Genomic DNA, 22965 nt, shown 5'->3' with positions numbered 1-22965 from the left:
CTGAAAGGCTTCGCCCGCACCGTCCTCCCTGTCTTCTCCTTCAGTTCTGTCCTGACTCAGCCGCTTGTCGTCTGGCCGGCGCAGAAGCCGCCTGATCCGCAGCCCTGCGCCGCTGCGGGCAGTCGCGCCTGGCTAACTTTGAAGGGGGAAAACTGAGTAGCCGGGCTGGAGGGAGGGGGCTCGGGGCCGTGTTGCGCTCCCTCGGGCCCTTGGAGCCCCCGGGCCCCCAGAAAGCCCCCGCCGAGCCCACCAAAATCTCAACCTTGGAGCCGGCGCGGGTATATCCCCCGCGCCGCCGGGCCGCCCTGGGCGGGACTCCTCCCGCGGCCTCCGGGGCTAAGGGGCGCGCGCAACAGGCGGCCCGAGACGGCAGGAAGCTGGAGCGCCGGCGGCGTCGGTCTCGGAGGGGTGCGGAGAGGCGAGGCCAAGCAGAGCCTCGAACAGCCATGGAGTCTCTCCTGCTACCCGTGCTACTGCTGTTGGCTGTACTGTGGACGCAAGCGGCCGCCCTCATTAACCTAAAGTATTCAGTGGAAGAGGAACAGCGCGCCGGGACAGTGATAGCTAACGTGGCCAAGGACGCGCGGGAGGCAGGCTTCGCCCTGGACCCCCGGCAGGCCTCTGCCTTCAGAGTGGTGTCCAACTCGGCTCCACACTTGGTGGACATCAACCCCAGCTCCGGGCTGCTGGTCACCAAGCAGAAGATCGACCGGGACCTCCTGTGCCGCCAGAGTCCAAAATGCATCATCTCGCTGGAGGTCATGTCCAGTTCAATGGAGATCTGTGTGATTAAGGTGGAGATCAAAGACCTGAACGACAATGCACCTAGTTTTCCGGCTGCACAGATTGAGTTGGAGATCTCCGAGGCTGCCAGCCCTGGCACGCGTATCCCGCTGGACAGCGCCTATGATCCTGACTCAGGAAGCTTTGGAGTGCAGACCTATGAGCTCACGCCCAATGAGCTGTTTGGTCTGGAGATCAAGACACGGGGCGACGGATCTCGCTTTGCTGAACTAGTGGTGGAGAAGAGCCTAGACCGCGAGACACAGTCGCACTACAGCTTTCGTATCACTGCTCTCGATGGCGGGGACCCTCCGCATATGGGCACTGTTGGCCTCAGCATCAAGGTGACTGACTCCAATGACAACAACCCCGTGTTTGGTGAGTCTACCTATGCTGTGAGCGTGCCTGAAAACTCGCCTCCCAACACACCGGTCATCCGCCTCAATGCCAGTGACCCAGACGAGGGCACTAATGGTCAGGTTGTTTACTCTTTCTATGGCTATGTCAACGACAGAACGCGTGAGCTCTTCCAGATCGACCCGCACAGTGGCCTGGTTACTGTTACTGGTGACTTAGACTACGAAGAGGGCCACGTGTATGAACTGGACGTGCAGGCCAAGGACTTGGGACCCAACTCTATACCAGCACACTGCAAGGTCACTGTCAGTGTGCTGGACACCAATGACAACCCACCAGTTATCAACCTGCTGTCTGTCAATAGTGAGCTTGTGGAGGTGAGCGAGAGCGCCCCCCCGGGCTACGTGATTGCCCTGGTTCGTGTGTCTGATCGCGACTCTGGCCTCAATGGACGTGTGCAGTGCCGTTTGCTAGGCAGTGTACCCTTTCGGCTGCAGGAGTATGAAAGTTTTTCCACTATCCTGGTGGATGGACGGCTGGATCGAGAGCAGCACGACCAATATAACCTTACCATTCAGGCGCGTGATGGTGGCGTGCCCATGCTGCAAAGTGCCAAGTCCTTTACTGTGCGCATCACTGATGAGAACGACAACCACCCACACTTCTCTAAGCCCTACTACCAGGTCATTGTGCAGGAGAACAATACTCCTGGCGCCTACTTGCTCTCCGTGTCAGCCCGTGACCCGGACCTTGGTCTCAATGGTAGTGTCTCCTACCAGATAGTGCCATCTCAGGTTCGGGACATGCCTGTTTTCACCTATGTCTCCATCAATCCCAACTCCGGTGATATCTATGCGCTTCGATCTTTCAACCACGAGCAGACCAAGGCATTCGAATTCAAAGTGCTGGCTAAGGATGGGGGTCTTCCTTCCCTGCAAAGCAATGCCACAGTGCGGGTCATCATCCTCGACGTCAATGACAATACCCCTGTCATCACTGCCCCACCTCTGATTAATGGCACTGCCGAGGTCTACATCCCCCGAAACGCAGGCATAGGCTACCTGGTGACGGTTGTCAAGGCAGAGGACTATGACGAGGGGGAGAACGGCCGGGTCACCTATGACATGACTGAGGGGGACCGCGGCTTTTTTGAAATAGATCAGGACAATGGGGAAGTCAGAACCACGCGAACCTTCGGAGAGAGTTCCAAGGCTTCCTATGAGCTTATCGTGGTGGCCCACGACCATGGCAAAATGTCTCTCTCTGCCTCTGCACTGGTCCTAATCTACCTATCTCCGGCTCTTGATGCCCAAGAATCAATGGGCTCGGTGAACCTATCCCTGATTTTCATTATCGCCCTGGGCTCCATTGCGGGCATACTCTTTGTTACTATGATCTTCGTGGCAATCAAGTGCAAGCGAGACAACAAAGAGATCCGAACCTACAACTGCAGGTAAAGCCAACTTTTCTTTCTATTTCTTTCTTTGTCTCGGATGAGTAAGGTGTGTCTGTCTCCCTGTGAAACCCCGTGCTGCTGTTACCTACAGAAATGCATGCAGCCTATTCACAGTGCTTCTTTGTGGAGGGTGAAAAGTTTGTGACAGTACAAGTTGATCAATTCTTTTGATTTGACAATTTGCTGGAAGACAACAATTTACTGTTTGAATGGATTCTGTCGCATAGCGATGAGCAGAGCAATTATCATTTTAAAATTTGCACAGCTGTCTCCATGAAATTATGGTAGAAAAATTAAGGAGAGAGCACTAGGTAGAGGGGAGGGAGGGAGAGAAGGAAGGAAGAGGAGAGGGAGAGAGGGAGACGCATACACAGCTGGGTCTCAGTATTTTGGGGACAGGTACTGAAAAGAGAGAGAGTGCTAGTAACTCCCCTTTTCTTTTGGAGAGATAAACTCTGGAGGGAGCTTTGGAGTGAGCCTCCAAGATGGGAAACAGACCAGAGAGATGAGAGAACTGTAGTGTATGGGGAAGGATGAGATTAATGTTTTTTAAGCCTATTCTTGGCTTGTTTTGTATTCAGTCCCCAAACATCTGGATATATAAAATGAAATCCTGTCAGACATCTGCATGTGATCGAATATCTGCTTGGTTGGTGTGTGAAGACCAAATATCCCACTGAGTGACAAGACTGCATCCAAATGTTTCAGTAAAAATAGCAATATTCTGGAGTTGATGGTGCTTTCCTCCAGTTTGGACTGTGCTGTGTCATTAAGATCCAGTCTCTACTAGTGGATGTCAGTATGGGTTATTTTTCCTTACAAATGTGTGCAGGATGTGTATGTGTTGCAGGAGCAAGAGGAGACTAGAAAAGAGTAGAGAAGAAAAATGTAGAAACTCAAATGATATGTAATTTTTAAAAAAAAATCCTGAATAGTATATTAGAGTGTCTTGCTGAAGTCTTTCCTTACAATTCGATAAAAAAAAAATCTTAAGAACATCTTGAGTCAACTTTAGAATAACACATATAATTTTTTTCCAGCAGTGTCTCATCAAAGTGGTTGAAAAAAGTTGTTTCTTTACTTTGCTGCAAATGAATGCTAATGCTGTTTCCAACCAAGGTGTGTGTGTGTGTGTGTGTGTGTGCATGCATGCGCTTGTGTGTGTGTGCCTATACACTTTCAACACACCTACTTATACAGTATGTCATTTGTGCCATCTGTGCTTGCATGTTAATCAGTCAAAATATGTTCCTGTAGGTCAGATTGATATTTGACACCTTCTGAAATGCACATTTCTGTGAATCAGAGCCCCCTGAATATGTAACAGCCATGCAATTATTGTTTCCCTTTTACTATTCTCTGCATTACACAAGTTAGTAGACAAATGCTAACCACACATGAATATCAATCAGATGCCATAAAAGAGCAGCTGCAATGCCTCATAAATGCTTTAATCCTGTTACTAGTGAAATGGCCATGACTTTTCTTTCCTTCAGCACTGAGTCATTTCAGATGAGAGAAATCGAAATTAATATTGCTTTTACCTTTCAAACCTGTGACTGCCAGTGGTGATTTTTATAGAAAAATGCAAGGTATATAAAATTTTGTTTATATGGAGATAATGGTAGAATGCACATTTTTAAAGCCCTTTTCCCAGTAAGAAGTTAATTCATAAGTCCCTTTCTTTGATGAAAAATGAATAAGCTTGAAATAAAGATAGTGAAGGCTTCGTCACCTCTTGGTGATGTAGTATGACTAGAAGTGCGAGCTCTTTCTGAGAGCTTGCCAGGGAGATCATTAAACTGGGAGGAGAACATTTGAATGGGGGGATGCAAATTGTAGTGCTCTCAAACTTCACCCAAATGTGTATTGTATAAAGCACTCTCTTCTCTGTGATGGTTTGGAATTAATGAAGTACAGTTTAATTAAATACTCAATATAGAAAGGGGTGTGCAACGAATGTCTTGGTTGAATAACTGGATGTGGCATTGCTAAACTTGCCCATCATGCTAAACAAAATGCTTAGAACTTCACATTTATTTGCAAACAGATTAGAGAAGAAAATCAACCCTATTCCTGGGGCTTGGGGCATTTTATTTGCTCCCAAGCTTAAACAGCATCAGCTTACCTTCACTGCAAATCTGCTTGGGCGCCAAGTGAAAGGGTGAGGGGAACTCAATTGCTTAGCTCTATCCTGGGGATACAGCAAGAAATTCCCTCCTCAGACATGCAATTTCCCCATCTGCTCAGACTTCTTAGAAACCTAAAGTTCAGGAAAGTACTTTTCTATGTGATTAAATAGAGATTTCTTCTTCTTAGGTTCTACAGAGCCTTTTCCTGAAATGCATTCATTTATGAGACTTGCAAGATGGTCTGCAATTGGTTCTTGAATTGGGCTCCCGTTTTTGAACTCAGACAATTACCTTTGTCAGTGAAAATACTGGCACAGTCTTTCCCTTGTAAAGATCAACCTGTATTATTTATTAACCCTATTGTTTTGCTGATTATTACCCAGAAATTGAATTTCTAAACAATAAGTGGAATCATTATGTGCAAAGTAATAAAATGACACTGATAATCTGGTTACATTTTAATGTATTTCTTTTGACAAGTCTTCTAATTCTTAGCATCTTTGAGGCACGTAGCTGGTCTGTGTCAGTGTTAATTAAATTGAGCTCTTTATGTTCCAGTTGCAGCACAGCTGCTTGTAGGTACACCTGAATGGAGAAGGATGCTGAATGCACTAACCTTTGAATTCCTTTGCAGTAATTGTTTAACCATCACTTGTCTCCTCGGCTGTTTTATAAAAGGACAAAACAGCAAGTGTCTGCATTGCACCTCGGTTTCTCCCATTAGCGAGGAGCAAGACAAAAAGGCAGAGGAGAAAGTGAGCCTAAGGGGAAAGAGGTAAAAAGGCATCCCTCCCCCATTCAAATGGATTTGGCTATCAGATTTCTCTAGGAGAGGAGTGGGTGGAGTGGAAAGTTGAAGGGGTCCAGGCTAGAGCTGGGAGGAGGGTGTGGAGAAGAGTCGCTAAGAAGATGTCAAAGGACAGGGTCTAATGTACCACCCCCCCACCCCCCCCACCCGTCCAAAACTTATCACATCAATAATAGAGGAGGCAGATTCAGGGTGCTTTCCACATAGCTCATGCCTGGAGGAGCTGGAAAGGAGGTTTTTAAAACAGATTTTTCTTTATTTCCTCTTCTTTTAAACTGAGACTTGCTGCTTACTTCACCTGTGAGTTCCTTCGGGTTCCAATAAAGATCCAGATTTAAGCATTTTCAGGTTTTCTCTCCCGGAGGCTCAACTTTCCTCATCCCCTCACCCTGCTCATTACCCACTCAACATGAAAAATTACAAATCTAGAGTACAGGAACTTTTTCTGGGGGGGAAGTGGGAGGTTACTATGTTTAATATGAAAACTTCATGGCTCTCAGCTTGTTTTCTCATGTGAAAAGCACAGGAAGAAACCTGATGAGGTAATGCACCAGAATGAGGAGCTGGAGCAGAAATGGGGGGCAACTCTTAGGGTGCTTAATGTTTATTAATCAGTGTATGGTTAAGAGGGCCTTATGGATTCATGCTGGCTTTTCTATCACATAGAATCGCTGAGTACTCCTATGGGCATCAAAAGAAATCAAGTAAGAAGAAAAAAATCAGTAAGAATGATATCCGCCTGGTACCCCGAGATGTGGAAGAGACAGACAAAATGAATGTTGTCAGTTGCTCCTCCCTGACCTCCTCCCTCAACTATTTCGACTATCACCAGCAGACACTGCCTCTGGGTTGCCGCCGCTCAGAGAGCACTTTCCTGAACGTGGAGAACCAGAATACCCGAAATACCAGTGCCAACCACATCTACCATCACTCTTTCAACAGCCAGGGCCCCCAGCAGCCAGATCTAATCATCAATGGTGTGCCTCTGCCTGAGGTGAGTGCAGACAAGTAGCTCTGTGAGGCCTTTTCTGATCTTCTTGAGCTGCTTGACAGTGTGCCAGTTGCAGTAGTTTAGAGCAAATTCACCCAGTGGTACTGAAAATAAGTGAAACCCTCTCATGCTGGCGGTGGGGAGGGGAGGGCTGTCCTGTGAGAGTTCAGCCTCTTAAAACCCACCTTTGCTTTTTACCTCCCTCACACCATTTTTCTGTTTGCTAGCATCTTGCCAAGAATATGGATGAGCTGGTTAATGGGAGGCAAGCAATATTGAAAAAGTCACTTTGCCATTTTTGTAGTAGTTCTAGTAATAATGTTTGAGAGATGAGGAGGTTGAAGCTGTCACTGACATGAAAATGTAGGAAATAGTTATGTATTTGAGTTAACTTTGTTTCCCTTTACTGTGTTTGAATGTTTTCAAATGGAATCATTTTAGAAAAACCCAATGTGGTCGGAAGCTCAATGGCTATTGAAATATTTCAAGGTAGTAGGGGGGCTGGGGATTTAGCTCAGCAGCAAAGCGCCTGCCTGGCAAGCGCAAGGTCGTGAGTTTGGTTCCTGGTACTGGAGAAAAACCAAAAAAAAAAAAAAAAAAAAAAAAAAAAAAAAAAAAAAAAAAAAAAAGGTAGTAGGGTGGTAAGCTCACGATGGTAGCTGGGTGCAAGGCTACAAGTAACAGATTTTAAATTGATTTCATTTTTCTATGAATTACTTAAATCCTTTTTTTTTTGCTGGAAATTTGAAGCACAGAGAGTGTATGCTTTCTTCTAGGGATATTTTAAATTTGTAGAATACTTCTACATTTATCAAAACAGCTTCATATCTATTTTCTTGATGCTCCTAATCAGATTCCTGAATAGATTGCCTCTCAGTGGATTATGAAAGAGAAGTCCAGAGATGTTAAGTGAGTTATGAAGACTCACACAGTGGGTCATCAAAAGAGGGAAGCATATATCATAGGGTTCTGCATTTCCCAGTGAGTGCTATTTCAGTGATACATTTGTGTCTCAGGAATAATTCAACCTGATATACCCAGGTTATCACATACCTGAAATGATCTCATATTTTTTATATTGATTTCCTACTCTTAGGGTGCTTAATGTTTATTAATCAGTGTATGGTCAAGAGGGACTTATGGATTCATGCTGGCTTTTCAAGAGGCAGTAGAGATATGACTATGATTGCTTGATTTACCAAAGATCTTGATATCTTTCCTGAGATTTCCTAAAATATAATTTCCACCAGAACTAATGGGACAAAAAAGCAATATTTACTGAACACTGATAATATACTGCTGGCAACAAAACACCAATATTTTCAGTTTATAACTCTATAAATAATGATGTACTGAAAGTCTAGTGTTATACCATGTAAGCTCAATTATATTTATTAATGTCCATCAATACTACTAGAACATAGACCACAGATTACTTGGAATATTACTTGTGGACCATCAACAAATTAGAAAAGGAGACAAAAATGTAGTGCTCTAAAGTAGAATCACCTCTTTCTATGGCATTTTTCTTAGTCTGTTTTCTCATCTACAAAATGGGTCCATATGCCATGCAGTGTTGTTCCAAAGAATATGCCCTTGTGTAATGTAAAAGCTCTTATTCATTGGTGCCCCTAAATAGTGGATCATTTTATTAGAGAATTGGGGAATCACTATCAGCAATGGCCTGCTCACCAGAGTATGTCTCCCTAGGCACCCGTCTTATAACCAAATGTAAATTTAGACTGTTCTATATAGATATGACTTGGGCTGGGGATTTAGCTCAGAGGCACAGCGCCTGCCTGGCAAGCACAAGATCGTGAGTTAGATTCCTGGTACCAGAAAACAAACAAACAAACAAACAAACAAAAGAAACAGAGTATATATAGAAATGACTTACAAATGGTGTGGCCAGACTATTCATTCTGGTCATTCAACAGTGGAGGTGAAAGATATCAAGGTTGTGGGTTTAATTGCTGATATTGCTGCTGCTTGGGGAGATAAACAAAATCCTGAGGAATGAATCCCAAGGACACAGCAATCATTTATGCAGTCAGTTCAAGGTAATAGGGAAATGTTAGCCCCAGTGCTGTGAAATACATGGAAGGGCCAGTAGAGATATTTCTATGATTGCTTGATTTACGAAAGATCTTGATATCCTTCCTGAGATTTCCTTATTGGCAGAATAAGCAAGGCATTGTTTCAATTATTCAGAAAGCTGAAGTCTCAGTTCGGATGCACTTTTGGACTCACAAAGCCGAATGTCCTCCTTTTGTAACAAAATCACACAGATCTGGTACATAGGGCTCGGCAGATCCAAGACACAATATGCTAGATAATGTGAGATTAAGCATGTACCTTCAATATGCAGTCTTGGAGAGCTTAATCAACAAACCCATTTAAAAAGGGGAAGGAACTACTCATTGCTTCGCACAAACCAGACCATTTAACCTTTATGTGTTACAAAGTTCTGCATGGGGAAAATGACACTTTCTTTTATCCCACCATACTGGAAGCCTCTAAATGTGGACTCAATAGAACACTTAGGTCCAGTGAAGTCTATAAAACAGTAAGAATGATTCACTTATCTATTCAACTGATACGTGTCAAGTGTTTACTTTTGGAAGGCACTGCTTTAGGCTCTGGAGTTGTAGTGATGAAAAAGACAATGAATACACATTTTAATAGGGACAGAAAAACACAAATAGGTGACTTGCAATATGGCATGTTAAATACTACCATGGGGTACAATGCAATTCCCAGTATAATAATATCCTTATATATTTCCTGACATTTCTTTATATTTTTCTTATTAACTGATTAGTCCATCTAAAAAACACATTTATTAAAGTTATAGCAGTGAATGATAAGTATGCAATTCTGTGGAGATTTTGCTATTAAATTGTATTATGTTATTTACATTCTTTTATTTCAGTGAATCATTTTTTATCTATTTATTAATTCAAGCCAACTAACATTAATTGCACATTTAGAATGTGAAAGACACTATATTTATTGCTTGCCAGGGATACAAAATAAAACATTTGATCTTTGGCCCCAGGGAGCTTGCAAGGAAACAGACAAGTAAACAGGTAATTTTGATTCAGGATGACATTTATTTCTTGAGCATAAGTTAAATTCTTATCTTTCAGATTGAGACCAAGGGTCACTACACTTTAGGTTACTCTCCTGGGCTACTTTTTGTGACCAACCCACTCCCTTCATTAACTGCAGAGTCAGTTATAGGTCTTACACAAAATGGCATTTTGGTTGAGTGGAGTTACAACTGCTGAGCTTGCTTACTACGTGCTGCTTCCCCTTCATCCCACTTTGAAGTTTATCACCATGACGTTAGATCAAATCAGTAAGCATTTTCATAGTCTTAAGTGTACTCAGTTGTGTAGCAGATACCATGAGAATTCTAAATAAACATAAACTGTAACTTCTGTCCTAAGAGAGTTCACATTCTAGTTGGCAAGCTGAAATAACCTGCGTGGTTTCACTGGCAAAGGATGTAAGAGAGTTCCTAGTGACTGGTTACTTTGCTGGCTCCTTACTATTCCTTTATCCTTCCATGACAGCTCTGCCATCATTTATAATTTCACTGTTCAGCTCTCAAGGTTTGGTGGCACTAAACTTTTTGTTTTTTTTTCCTTTTTTTCTGGAGCTGAGACTCTAACCCAAAGACTGGAGCCCTAAAGGTGACTTTTGTATGGGTAAATAAACCCAGCCACATTTGAGTTTTCTGAGCTCTAGAAACTAAAGCAAATGTAATTTTGAATATAGTTTGGTAGATAAGGTAAAAAGAATCTGAGCAATGGTCTGGAAAAGTGGAATTTAGTTTCTCAAATTGTGGAGAAAATGCTGCATAGGATTGCACATCACTATTTATCTGTTCCCTGGTTTTGGTTGGTAAGTCCTCTATGCGGATCTTGTTTAGTGCACAAATTTGAGAAGGCAAAGTGGAGGATATTGTTCCTATTGACAGAGGACTTATAGAATTAGTGGTACCAGTGTCTTTTAAATGTTTTAAGTTGGAGGGTGAAATTTGCTTTCGTTGGCATCCTGGTTTACTTAGGTTATAGGCTTAGTACATGTACATAAAAATGAGAATATGATTGTGTGTGTGTGTGTGTGTATAGGGGAGAAAAAGAATGAAGAAAGGAAAGGTGGTTAAAAAAAGAAGATAATGTAGATGTAGTGGGTTTATTGGTTTGCAATACATCTCTAGAAACATTTGAATTTGTTTTGAGAGCTCTGAGGTATGGTATATAATTTTTCTTCTAATCTCACGGCCTGGAAGCAAACCTTTTGCTATCAGGCAATCCTAGTCATTCTTAGAGGAAGCAAATACAACTCATTTGTTCTACTGGGAATGGAGACTTGGGTCTCATCTCTTTCTGCCCTTAAGAGGGGAGAAATTGTACAAATACTCAGTCTCTTTTGCGAGCCATTTAAGAATTTTAGTTTTCTGATGTTGAATATTTCTGAGACGACAACTCTAAGGGATTGAATGATAGTAAGCAAGACCTTCCAGAATTCCAGTCATAGTTGCATAGGGATTTAGATTTTGGCTTCAATCTTGAATTTCCTCTTTGTATTTTCTGCCTTTCACTGGCAAACTCTAGTATCTTTGATCTGAGACATCCTAAAAGGCATATGTATATGTGTGTGTGTGTGTGTGTGTGTGTGTGTGTGTGTGTGTGTCTGTGTGTTCTACTGTGGTCACTCATGCATCAGCTTCAAAAGTAGTGATGGTGTAGCTATGGAAGAGTTTGCAGAACAAGGTCACATGTGGCAGGCTGACTTGAATGTATCCAATTATCTTCTAAAAAATCTTAAATGCATGGTCATATTAGTTCAAATAATGAAAATAAAAGATCAGTTAGACTTTGAAGACAAATAGAAAGAATGAAATAGCTCAATTTGCTTCAGTACTTAAAGTTTTAAAGTTAAGGACTAGCAGTGATTTGAGGGAATTCTGGGCTGGGGAGAGCAGCAAACTTATCAGATAGCAGATTGAGAAAGCACTAGAAAATTAATGGATATGATGAGGCTCACTTGGATAGCATAGAGATGATACAAAATATTTTCAATTAAAACAAATCGATGAACCCTTTAGTGAGCTTGGTTTTCAAAAATTTTAGTTTTTTGTTATGATGGGATGTTGGAATCATTTAAGTTTTATCCTTAAGGGTCAAAAATAACTGTAGAGTTGCAGGAGGAAATAATGGAAAACAGTGTAGCATACATCTTGCCAAGCATGCTTCCTCCAGTTTTCTTCAAAATTCAAGGTCTCCACTTGTATCAGCAGACATTCTAGGGCCATCTATTGCCTGTGTTATGTCTTTATCAGCCTGTTTCTTATGTAGCTGAGGCAATGCGTTTCTCAGTGGAGATCATCTTGCAAGATGTGTTCCAGAATAAACTGTTCCTGTGTTGTCTCCATGCAACTGCTGCAGAACTGACTTAGTTTACATTAGTATTTGCTAATTTATTATTATCATTCCTTATTGGCAATTAGCTGGTTACCTTAGAGATCACCTATCTCCCTATACGCCTTCACTAAAGTTGAGTTCAGCCTGAATGCTTGCTAATGATCCTGAGATTTATCTCTCTAGAGGGCTGGAGGCAGGTCATTTTCCAGGGAGGGCTCAGAGACGCTGGAATTCTTTTTATTAGAAGACCACTTGTTTTCAGTCCCAGTGTCCCTAACTGTTTTTTTGCTGTCAGTCACACAAGGTGGGAGCAGCTGCAGACCTATCCCTTCCTAATCTTGTCCCAGTGTGCTGTGGCCTCTGTGTATTGTGCCCAGAGACTGGAGCTAGCAGTTCAGAGGATTACTTATTAGGGATTAGAGGACTGAAAAAGGATGATGTCACCTCCTGGAAAAGCTGAGACCTTTCATTTATGGTGCTGCAGTGGATGTAAGGTGTTTGTTTGGAGTTTCAGATGCTGACCTCTCTACATTTATGATGCAGGTTCCAGTGCTTAGGGGAGGCCAAGCTTGGCTAGGTAGACTGTCTCAGATGTGAATAAATGAAGCAGTTTGTGCAAGAGTCCAGTTTGTGAGAGGTGGGAGGTTGACTCCGAAACAGCCATTTTCCCCCACTGAGAGGAGGCTTGATTTCTTGAGGTGTGACTGGCTGGCCTTTAATGTGAGCCTCATTTACTTCGAACAATTGAGAGGTTTGCAGTGAAAGTCCCAGAGGATAAGTTGTATGAAGAGGGAAATGCTATTCAAGTTACATTTCCTCTTCAGCTGTTGTGTAGTTAGGAGTGTTTTAATGTGTGGACTGCAAAGCAGGGTCACTGAGCTTCCAGTGGGTGTGCTTAGTCTGCTAATACTGCCCACTTGTTCCCCACACAAGGGAATGATGAGGAAAGTATTGTGGATGCAGAGAAGGTGCTCTGACAGTTCAGAGCCTGGGCTTACATGCAGAAAACTTATGTACTCTTGTTTAGCAGTTTGCTTAAAAGTTTTGGTAAGGACCACAGAGCTTCACAGCATTCCTAGAAGACTTGTCAGAAAGGACCAGTGTTTGTACTCTGCAGCCGTGAAAGTGGAGTTACAGAAAAGGCAAATGACTTGCCTAGGCACACAACATTTGTGGTCAAACGATTATATGTCACTTGACAAATTCATCCTGTCATAGAACAGAAAACCTTACGGGGCTCTTTCAGGAGACATACATTGATGGTAGCTGTTTTCTTGGAAAGATGTTGGGCTGAGAATTAGGGCCCCTGTTAACCACAGTACTGGTGTTTTATATTTAAAGAAACACTTTAGTCCTTCTTAAAGGAGAGGGTCCTTATATAATATGAATAAGCAAATCTTAACTGTTTTCCTTCATCCATCTGGATTTTCATATATTTTCTTTGCTTAAAGCAAGGTTCATTGCATGGAAAAGATATACATAACCTTTGACAAGTGAGCCAGTTCATTATTCCTCTGACTGATATCATGCCCTGAAATTCTCGCTAGCTAATTACTAGTTGAATTTCACTTAAATAGTTGCAATTATGCAATAGTTAAAATATACAGAATCCAGAAAAGGCAGATCCATGCCATCCAGATTTAACAAATATTGACATTTCACATTTGTTCCATTTATTAAAAAATAAAACTTACAACTACACCATCCCTGTTTTTTATCCTCCAATCTGTGTAAGCCTGTAGCTGAAAGAAGAAAAGCCCACCACGAATGTCTTCAGTGCTTTTGGTCTTTTCTTCTCAAGGTCATTCCTGAAAAGGCTTGGCACCCACTTTGCTGTCCTGGGTTCTGAAAGCTCCCCAAGTCAATGAGGGTTTCCTGGAATGGATGGAGTGTAAGAATTGCTTTGGGAAAATCAAAGGGCTCTCTTAAGAAATCTTTAAATTCAGCCTTTGGGAGTGGAAACAATTACTTTTCAGGAAAAAATGAGAGTGAGCAGACAAATTGACAGACAGCTGTTAGGAGCAGCTACCTTGAGAGTTCTGAGCAGGCTATTTGATATCGAAGTAGGCAATACGTTCTGTGTCAAGCATGTGTTATCCTTGAGCTCAGAATTCATGGACTAACACCAGGGTTTCTTAATGTCAGATGCTTAAATATTGTCTCCGTGTGCATAGGCTTCTGATGCTCCATTAAGTCTCTGAGTGCCGGGGTGGCCAGTTTTCAGCTTCTCCCACTGGGCCCCCATCTGGTTGCTGTTCTGTGGCAAGCTGCTCTCCCTCACTGCCACCAGCACTGGCCTTGGCGGGCTCTGATTTTTGGATTATGTTCACTCCAAATTTGATTTCCAGAGCATGAAGGGCACCTCTTCTCAGATTGTGTAGTCTGTGCTTCTGAACAAAATGGATTCCCTGCATAAACATGCAGGAATTTTAGTGCAAAGGTTAGAACACTTTTAGGGGAGTATGTATATGGTGTGGTGGGGAGAGCAAAGCATCCCATGTGCTTCTCACACTCACCTACCTTTATGACAGAACCTGTACAGGCTGTGTGGATTGTACACATGTCTGTAACTTTATGTCTTCAGAGACCTTTCCCCATTCTTCAGTACACTGCTGTTTTATCTCTCCAAGGGAATGTTCATAATCCTAATCACAACTGGACACAGTTTCCCAAATGCAAGGGCAGGACACCCTGATTTGATGAAGCCCAAGGGTAGATCTCCCTGGGGTTATTTTTAACTGAGGGTTCTCAGTAGAAAGCAGCCAAATAATTATTGCTGTGAATAAATCCCAGCGAAATAACATAGTGAATATTTTTGATTCATTGGAAATTAATTTCTGAGGCTTAGTTCCTCCTTTTGTCATTTTTGGACCTAATTTTGATTCAAGAGCTCTTTCTTTTTCATTCACTTGCTTGTGCAAGTATGATTTGGGCTGCCTATGTGTGTAGGTCATTTGCTATAAGACCATTTCTAAGTGAAACACAGGAACGGCAAGACTATGCTCAACTGCACTGAGGGGGATTGGCTTCACTTTCAGGAATTTTTTAATAACTAAAAGTGTCTTCAACCTAACATTAATATTTGAAATGTGACATGCATGAGGGATGCAGGGCTCTATAAATGCATACGGCTACAGGTGATAGTGAATGGCTTGTTAGAAAACTACATTCTTCCTCTGTGTTACAGGAACAGAGGCCCGGGTGAAACCATAGGCATACTACACTCATATACCTGGCATTGCCTGTAATTGTGCTGTATTGATCATTTCTTTATTTGATGCATTTCTGCTTTCTCAGATATAGACTTTTGAGTGATAGAGTGTGCAAATGGTAATGTTTATTAGTAACAACTTAGGGGAGAGAACATGATGATACTATATTAAGTAATGGGGCTGGGGATGTAGCTCAGCAGCATAAGCGCTTGCCTGGCAAGCCTGTGGTCATGAGTTTGATTCCCAGTACCAAAATAAATAAATAAATAAATAAATAATTAAATAATGTTCTCTCATAGTGAGATTTTGCCTGACTTCAAAATTGCAAAATAATATATGACAGTTATGGCTCTTTAGGAAAAAGCCTTAAATGTTAGAGATGAAGCACCAATTTTCTTTGGGGCTGTGAGCTTGGTAATTTGATGCGTGTCATTACATCTCCAGGTCATTCTTTCTTATTTTGCTTCTACTGGAAATTCTTTAAAAATGGAAGAAAAGGTAGGCTTTGCTGCAGTAAAACACACAGTAAGGAAATGCTTGAAATGGGAAGAAAACAAAAAACTGCTTTTGTTCAAACTGTACACTGTATAGTAATTGATAGAAGAAAATCATGAAAGTTCGTAAGCTAGGAAAGCCACGACACTGGGCATTGTTGGGATAACCTGGAGACATGGTCTTTTCACATCTGAATGTCAGGTGCCTTCCAGAAGAAACTGGTGCCCTATAGAAAATAGGGAGAATTTGAACTGCCCAAGTTCGTGGCTGTGTACGGCATCATATTAAGAGAAATGGGATAAAAATGTGTGTGATTCTTGTAACACTTTGCTGTCCTCATTATTTGAGCCTGGCATACTCCATAAAGACAGGTATCTGTAACGTGTGAAGGGCTCAGAATCACTATATTCACAAAGATAACAATGTAGAAATATACAATTCTGGAGCAGGGCACTAACAAAATGGATAAAACAAAGTTAAAAATCCATAGAAGAGGTGCTTTAGTTTGTTGAAACCTCTTGTTACTGAGGAAATCAGAATCTAAGATATGGAAATTTCTGAAAAATCTAAACAGATGTCAAACTACATCAAAACTGGAAAAATATGTAAAGAAATTGGATCAGTGATTCTTCAATTACTCTTCCAGCTCTGAGTGTAATTCTGTGAAATTTTGCAGGATTGGTTTAAAGGGCTTCATATAGCTGACGGCTTTAAGGTTTGACCCATGCGGTGACATGGTTGCTCTGTAGGTGGTAGGTACTGAGGGCAACAAACTTAGCTATGGCAGATGATACAATAGGTGATAGCCCTTTAGCTTTTAAATGAGAGCAACCTATTCTGTGCATAATATTCATAGTGTCTACTTCAAAATTCACTAACTTCATTCAAATATCTTCCTTTCTAGCGTGAGTCCTCTCATAAAGACAACAATGAGTATGCTAACCCTGTTTGTTATTCTGTATGTCTAAGGATGAATAAGGAATACAATTCTTTTGCCTGGAAAACTAGACCTTTTAGGAGAACACAAATTCACTTACATATGAATTATGTTGATTATCACACTACCTAAAACTTCACAGATCTGGAAGTCACTGAGATCTTCTTTTTAAGTCAGATATTCTTAAGAACTGTTTTGTGTATCATGATAAATTATCCAACCTTTTATAACATTGAAGTCTAACATTATGGAAATAAGCAGCTTTTTATTCCATTATAAAGTCAGTCTAACCACATTATGCAACTTCTAATGGAATTGCTTGAAGCTTCCACTTGAATGTTTTCTCATTTTAATACCTCGCAAGAGAGACAAATATTTTAGCTACAATTCATGCTTTACAATATATTTCAGTGATTGTCATTCTCTTGGTGATATTTGTTGGCACAAAAAGTATTTCAGCGTGGCTTTGTTCATTTTGCTGTTTGCTATTAATTATCAGCAAAGAGCCAGAATTCAAAGAAAATGTATTTTGGGGGTTATTTTTAATTTCAGACCATATGAGGAGGCTAACTGAGCCTTACAGAATCAATATGGGACACTTGGGGTTTTACTTGGCAGATAAAAATGAGGTAGATTTTCCTTTAAACTGGATTTGATTTCAGAATTATTAAACCCAATGCATGTTGGAGACTGGTGGATTGCATTCCATGGGATATGGCTCATTGTCTGCAACGGTGCAGTCTATTTCTTTCAGAGACACCTGCTGTTTCAACCTTGGGAAGCTCTGTTGTAACGTAAGCCAGCTTTTTTTATTTTGCCTTTTGTAGGCTTACTCTGCAGTTCAGGCTGGCCTTGAGCTTGCTTTGTAGCCCAGGCTGGTCTTGAAGTCACAACAATCCTCTTGCCTCACCCTCCCGAGTGCTGGGTTTACAGGAATGCACCACCATGCCTGGCTAAGCCATCTTAATAATAATTTTCCACAGTTTCTGAAGGGCTGGGTCACCTATGCATTCCTTTTGTACACTGTCAGGTGTTTATTAGGTATCATTTTGTACTAATGAGCTTAGCTCTATAGTGATTAGTGTGCTCTACTCTTAGAGGGTGTTCATATATTCTAGGTAAAACCTCCCCCTCTATGATGATTTAGTTACAGACTTTAGTGAATGGCTCTACTGTTTAATAGTTAGACTCTTTTGAAGAAATTACATTAGCTTGGAAAGAATCATGCATTCAATCATTCAGCAGGTATTGGTAGATCATCACTTATTGACCACACGTGTACTCAGACATAAGAAACATAGTGAAAGTATAAGTAGTACCTACTCCGATATCTTGTTTTCACTGAGGAGATGAGATGGAAGTTTAAATATATTTTATTTATATCAGTGGTGGAAAGGAAGGTTTATGTAACTAATGGTGCCATGTAATTGGTTGCAACTAGAAAAAAAATTATTTTCCATTGTGTGACAAATAAATCCCATCTGGTTTAAATAATTAAAGATGAAAATTTGATAAAATTATTAGAAGAAAACCGATATCCATCAAATTTTGACATTGACAAGGACTTCAGAAGCATAAAAGCAGTACAAATGAACACAAAGAAAAATGCCAATAGATTTGACTACATAAAATGTACTAATGCGTGTATAATCCAAAATATTAGAGACTAAATTAAAAAAATAAGACATGAACCTAGTTTAAATTTACATGGCAGTTGAAAAAATTCTGTTGCCTCATTCTGGTATTTTGGCTTTATTTGGGTTATTTGGCAGGTAGAATTGCATATATGTAAGGTATACAGCTTGTTGTTTATCCACTGTACAACAATGAAGTTCATTAGTATGTATTCAACATCACATATTGTTGCCATTTTCTAAATGAGAGCTATGCTTTTCACAAACTTCAAGAATACAAAAGAGCATTATTAGCTATAATCACTATGCTACATATTAGATTCTCAGTGTTTATGTTGTATAACTAATACTTTATACTCTTTCACCAATATATCTCCATTTCCTTCATCCACAACCCCTGGCAACTACCACTATACTCAGACTCTATGAAGAACCTATGTTTCTTAGTGTATAAATTAATTGTACAAATATTTAAAAAGTGCTTATTACATGCTAGTTACTACATAAGATCCTTGGGATACAATAATGAATTAAACAAAGTGCCTGTTTCTCAGTATTTACATTTTTATTGGCAGAGACAAATGATAAATAAATATATAAACTATTCTATGATAATATGGGATAAATTAGAAAAGATGATGCATGGATGGTCTGTCAGGAATGAGTATTGCTTTAGGAAGATCAGGGAATGCATCTCAGATAAGGGGGCCTTTAACCAAAACTCTTATACATAAAGAACTCTCTCAAGTCTATAAAAACACAAACACCAAAATATAAAAATATAAAATGAATATAAGTATATTAATCCACAAAGAAACATAAATGATCAGTAGACATGAAAATATGTCAATCTTGGTTGTCAAATAGTAGCAATAGAATGCCATTATTAATTTTTAATTGTAAAAGCTATACATATTTATTACTAAAAGTAAGCAATTCAGGAATGTGTAAAATAGAATTTAAAAGTGTCTACAAGTGTGTCTTCACCAATGTATTACCTCACCTCAAGGGAATCATAGACAACACTTTGATATACAAGATGTCATTTTAAATTTATCAAATTAGAAAAGTTTAAAAAAATACTCAGTACAAGGCAAAGGTAAGATTATGATACACTGCTTTATAAAGTATAATTGATGTAATTGATGTACACTTTCTGGTGGCAATTTGACAATACACGTTAAAAGCCCTAAAATAACCAATTATTTTTACTTCTGGAATTTACCCTAAGGAAACATCTTAGATCTACATAGATTTTTATGTGCAAGCATGTTAATCTCAGTATAGTTTATAGAAATATGAAATTAAAAATATCTAAGTGTAATTAAGTGGGTGGCTAAATATATTGTACATATATATGTTAGAATACTATAAAGGTATTAAAATAATATCTTGAGGAATATTTAATGACACAGGAAGCTCTTTATGATATGCATTAATTTACAAAGCTCAGAAAACAAAATAATCCATATACATTGTTTACAAAAATGCATATATAAATACATAGAAAAATAACTGGGAGGAATATTATCAAAGCATGTTATTTTAGATTGTAGGAAACCAAGTGAATTATACTTTTTAAATCTACTTTGAATTTGCTACAGTTTCAACACTGAACATGTATTATTTTTGAGATCAGCAAAGCAACTACTTATAAAATAGTTAACTGTTGCTTAAATTTAAGAACAAATAACAGTACAATTAAACATTAATTGTTCCTTTCAATAAACCAATAGAAATTAGTACAATTATCTTAGTTGTCTTGTGTATATTAAAATAAAAAAGGCCACTACTCTTGAAAAGAGGAAAAAAAAAACAATAGAAACATTGTCCTTAATCCCGCTCCAAACATTTCCACTTTCTCAGAACACACGTCATTCTTGCCACTTTCCGCTAGTCTTCTTTTGTTAGTGTCTTTAGTTTTGCTGTGTCAGGGACCAGGCCAAGATCCCCAAATGCCCGTATGAGGGGTACAGTGAAGGATGATATAAGAGACAATTTAGTAATGCATAAAAGTGGGGCTGGGAGGTCAGTGCTGCAGGACAAGCAAAGACAAAGACTCTAAGCTTGCCGCTATTTACTGAGCACATACACAATTTGCAGAGAGGATACTGAGTCTAGGAACAGCAGTATTGATTGCTTTGAGATAGGAAAGAGAACAATGCATCCTTGTAAGGATGAGACAAGGGTTAATAAAAAAAAAGCCCTATTTTTTCCCTAAGCGAAACTTTTACTAAGGCTACTGCATTATCCTAATCCTAAAATGATTGTAGCCCTCAGCAGGTCCTTATCTTGCCCTGTGAGCATCAGGGTTCTGTGAGGGTTCTGTGTGTCTCCCCACCATGAGCAGGGTCAAGCAGAGCTTCTGGAAACCTCTCAGCCCATAGGGCAGAACACACACTGGTCCTGGATCCCTAATCCTTTTACTACGGATTCTGGTCCTGGACAGTGTTCTTGTGGCTGCCTCAATTTTCTGAATCCATTCAAAATGCTTAGCTTTTGTGCTCATTTTGATTTGGGAAGAACCAGAAGTTCCATGGTGCCAGATCTGATGAACAAGGTGGATGAGGACATATAAAGCTTTTATTAGCCTGCTTTTCCATTGGATGGCACTTGGAAGCAACATTTGCCTTTTGATCTCACTACAAAAGAGGATTCCAAAACTTCCTCAGGAAATGGCAAGAATGATAGAATAAATGTGTTCAACGTGATGGGGAGGATTCTGAGGGATATTAATAGCAACGTGTCTTCTACTATAATAAATTTTTAAAATTTAAACATTACCACATATTTTTATCGCACCTCATGGAGTAAATATGAAAGGCTAAAGAAATGGTATAGGCAGCATATGTAAGTTGTTCTGAGGAGGAGCAGACAAATTATGTTCCTTATTTTCATTTTTCAATGAGATTATAGGAGTTTTCTTCTCACTTTTCTTTGTTTTAGGCCCTTCTTAAGTGATGATAGGTGTAAAGGTTCATACTTTACAATAAATTTACTTCAAAGTTTACCTTTAAAGTATGATAAACAATATTATGAAAAATGTTTCCTCCTTCCTTTTTTGTTCATATGTATAATCTTGTAATAGATTTATCTCAAGTTTATCCTTAGTTATGATAGGGTAGTATGCCACTGTATATAAAAAACACATTTTCTTTATCCATTCATGCATTGCTGGACATCTGGGCTATTTCCAACATTTAGTTGTTACAGACTGTGCTGCCATAAACATGGGTGTACATATATCACACTGATTTGATGCTTTAAACTCTTTCAGAAAGGTACCGAAAAGGAGAATAGCTGGGTCAAATGGAACCTCTAAGTTTTAGTTTTTTAAAGAATTTTCATACTGATTGCCATATTAGTCGTACAAATTTACATTCCCACCAAGAATGAAAGCAGGATTCCTTTTTCCTCACAGTCTTGCCAGCATTTGTTATTGATTCACCTCTTTAAGATAGCCATTGTTTTTGGAGTGAGATGGAAGCTCGGTGTTGTTTTAATTTGAATTTGTAGAATGAGCAGAGAGGTTGTACATTTTTCATACATTTAATTGCTGTTTGTGCTTTTTATCTGTGAAATGTCCATTCATTTCAGATGCCCATTTCTTGACAGGGTCTTTCAATTTGGGGAGATGTAATTTTCTGAGTTTTAAATATGTATTCTAGATATTAGTCCTTTGTCTGAAGAATAACTGGTAAAATTTTTTTCCCATTTTATGGGCCATCTCTTCACTCTGTTGGTGGTTTCTCCTACTGTGTAAAACCTTTTTAATATGATGAGATCCCACTTGTTGATTCTTTGTAATATTTCCTGTGCTATTGGGGTTTTGTTCATGAAGTCTTTGCTTACACCTGTGTCTTCGAGAGTTTTACCTATTTTATCTTTCATCTGATTAACTGGTTCTGTTTTAATATTTAGAACTTTGATCCATTTTAATTTTAGCTTAGTGCATGGTGGCAATATGGATCTAGTTTTAATCTTCATCATGTAGAAAGCCAGTTTTCCCAGAACCATTTATTAAAAAGGCTTTCTTCCAGTGAGGGAAGTTTGGCCATTTTTTGAAAGATAAGTTGACTGAGTGTATCTAGAATTTTTCCATATCTTTTATTCTGTTCCATTGATCCTCAGGCTTGTTTTCTTCTCTTTTCTCTTCTCTTCTCTTCTCTTCTCTTCTCTTCTCTTCTCTTCTCTTCTCTTCTCTTCCTCTTTTCCTTTCCTTTTTTTCCTTTGCTTTTTTGCTTTTTTATCACAGTAGCTTTGTAGTATAATTTCAAGTCCAGGATTGTGATGCCTCCTCCCTTGCATTTGTTGCCCAGAATTGCTGTTGCTATTCTAGGTCTCCTCTGGTTGCAAATGAATTTTAGAATTGTTTTCTCCAGTTTTTTGAGGTATGCTATTGGTATTTTGATCAGGATCACACTAAATCTGTATAACAGTTTTAGAAGTATGGCCATTTTCACTATATTGGTTCTGCCTATCAAAGAACAAGGGATATCTTTCCTTTTTTGATATCCTCTTTGATCTCCTTATGCAGAGTAGTATAATGTTCAATGTAAAGGACTTTTACTTCCTTCAATAGATTGATCCATTCCTAATTATGTCATTTTTCTTGATGCTATTGTGGAAGGCGTTGTTTCTCTAATTTCTATCTTGGTGAGATTATTATTCATGTACATGGTTGCTGTTGATTTTTGAGTGTTGACTTTGTGTCTTGCTACACTA

The 22965-nt window shown here is 39.8% G+C and overlaps 1 protein-coding gene across 4 annotated transcripts in view; it reads left to right on the top strand.

The window, feature by feature from the left end:
• The first annotated feature begins 436 nt into the window (after positions 1-436).
• The window catches only part of Pcdh19 (protocadherin 19), a 138360-nt gene continuing 115831 nt past the window's right edge, over positions 437-22965 (top strand). For 2 of the 4 annotated variants that reach the window (XM_005406928.2, XM_013505862.1), the window contains exons 1-3: positions 437-2593; positions 5363-5503; positions 6203-6530. In XM_005406928.2, the coding sequence (XP_005406985.1) occupies positions 447-2593; positions 5363-5503; positions 6203-6530 (2616 nt within the window). In that variant the 5' untranslated portion in view covers positions 437-446. The remainder of the gene's footprint in view (positions 2594-5362; positions 5504-6202; positions 6531-22965) is intronic. The other 2 variants (XM_005406930.2, XM_005406929.2) reach the window with 1 other exon arrangement.

Source organism: Chinchilla lanigera, unplaced genomic scaffold (genome assembly GCF_000276665.1).
Source record: "Chinchilla lanigera isolate Chin_1 unplaced genomic scaffold, ChiLan1.0 scaffold00102, whole genome shotgun sequence".
Lineage (NCBI taxonomy): Eukaryota > Metazoa > Chordata > Mammalia > Rodentia > Chinchillidae > Chinchilla > Chinchilla lanigera.
Note: the sequence above shows the minus strand (reverse complement) of the source record. Positions and strands in the feature narration are given on the sequence as shown.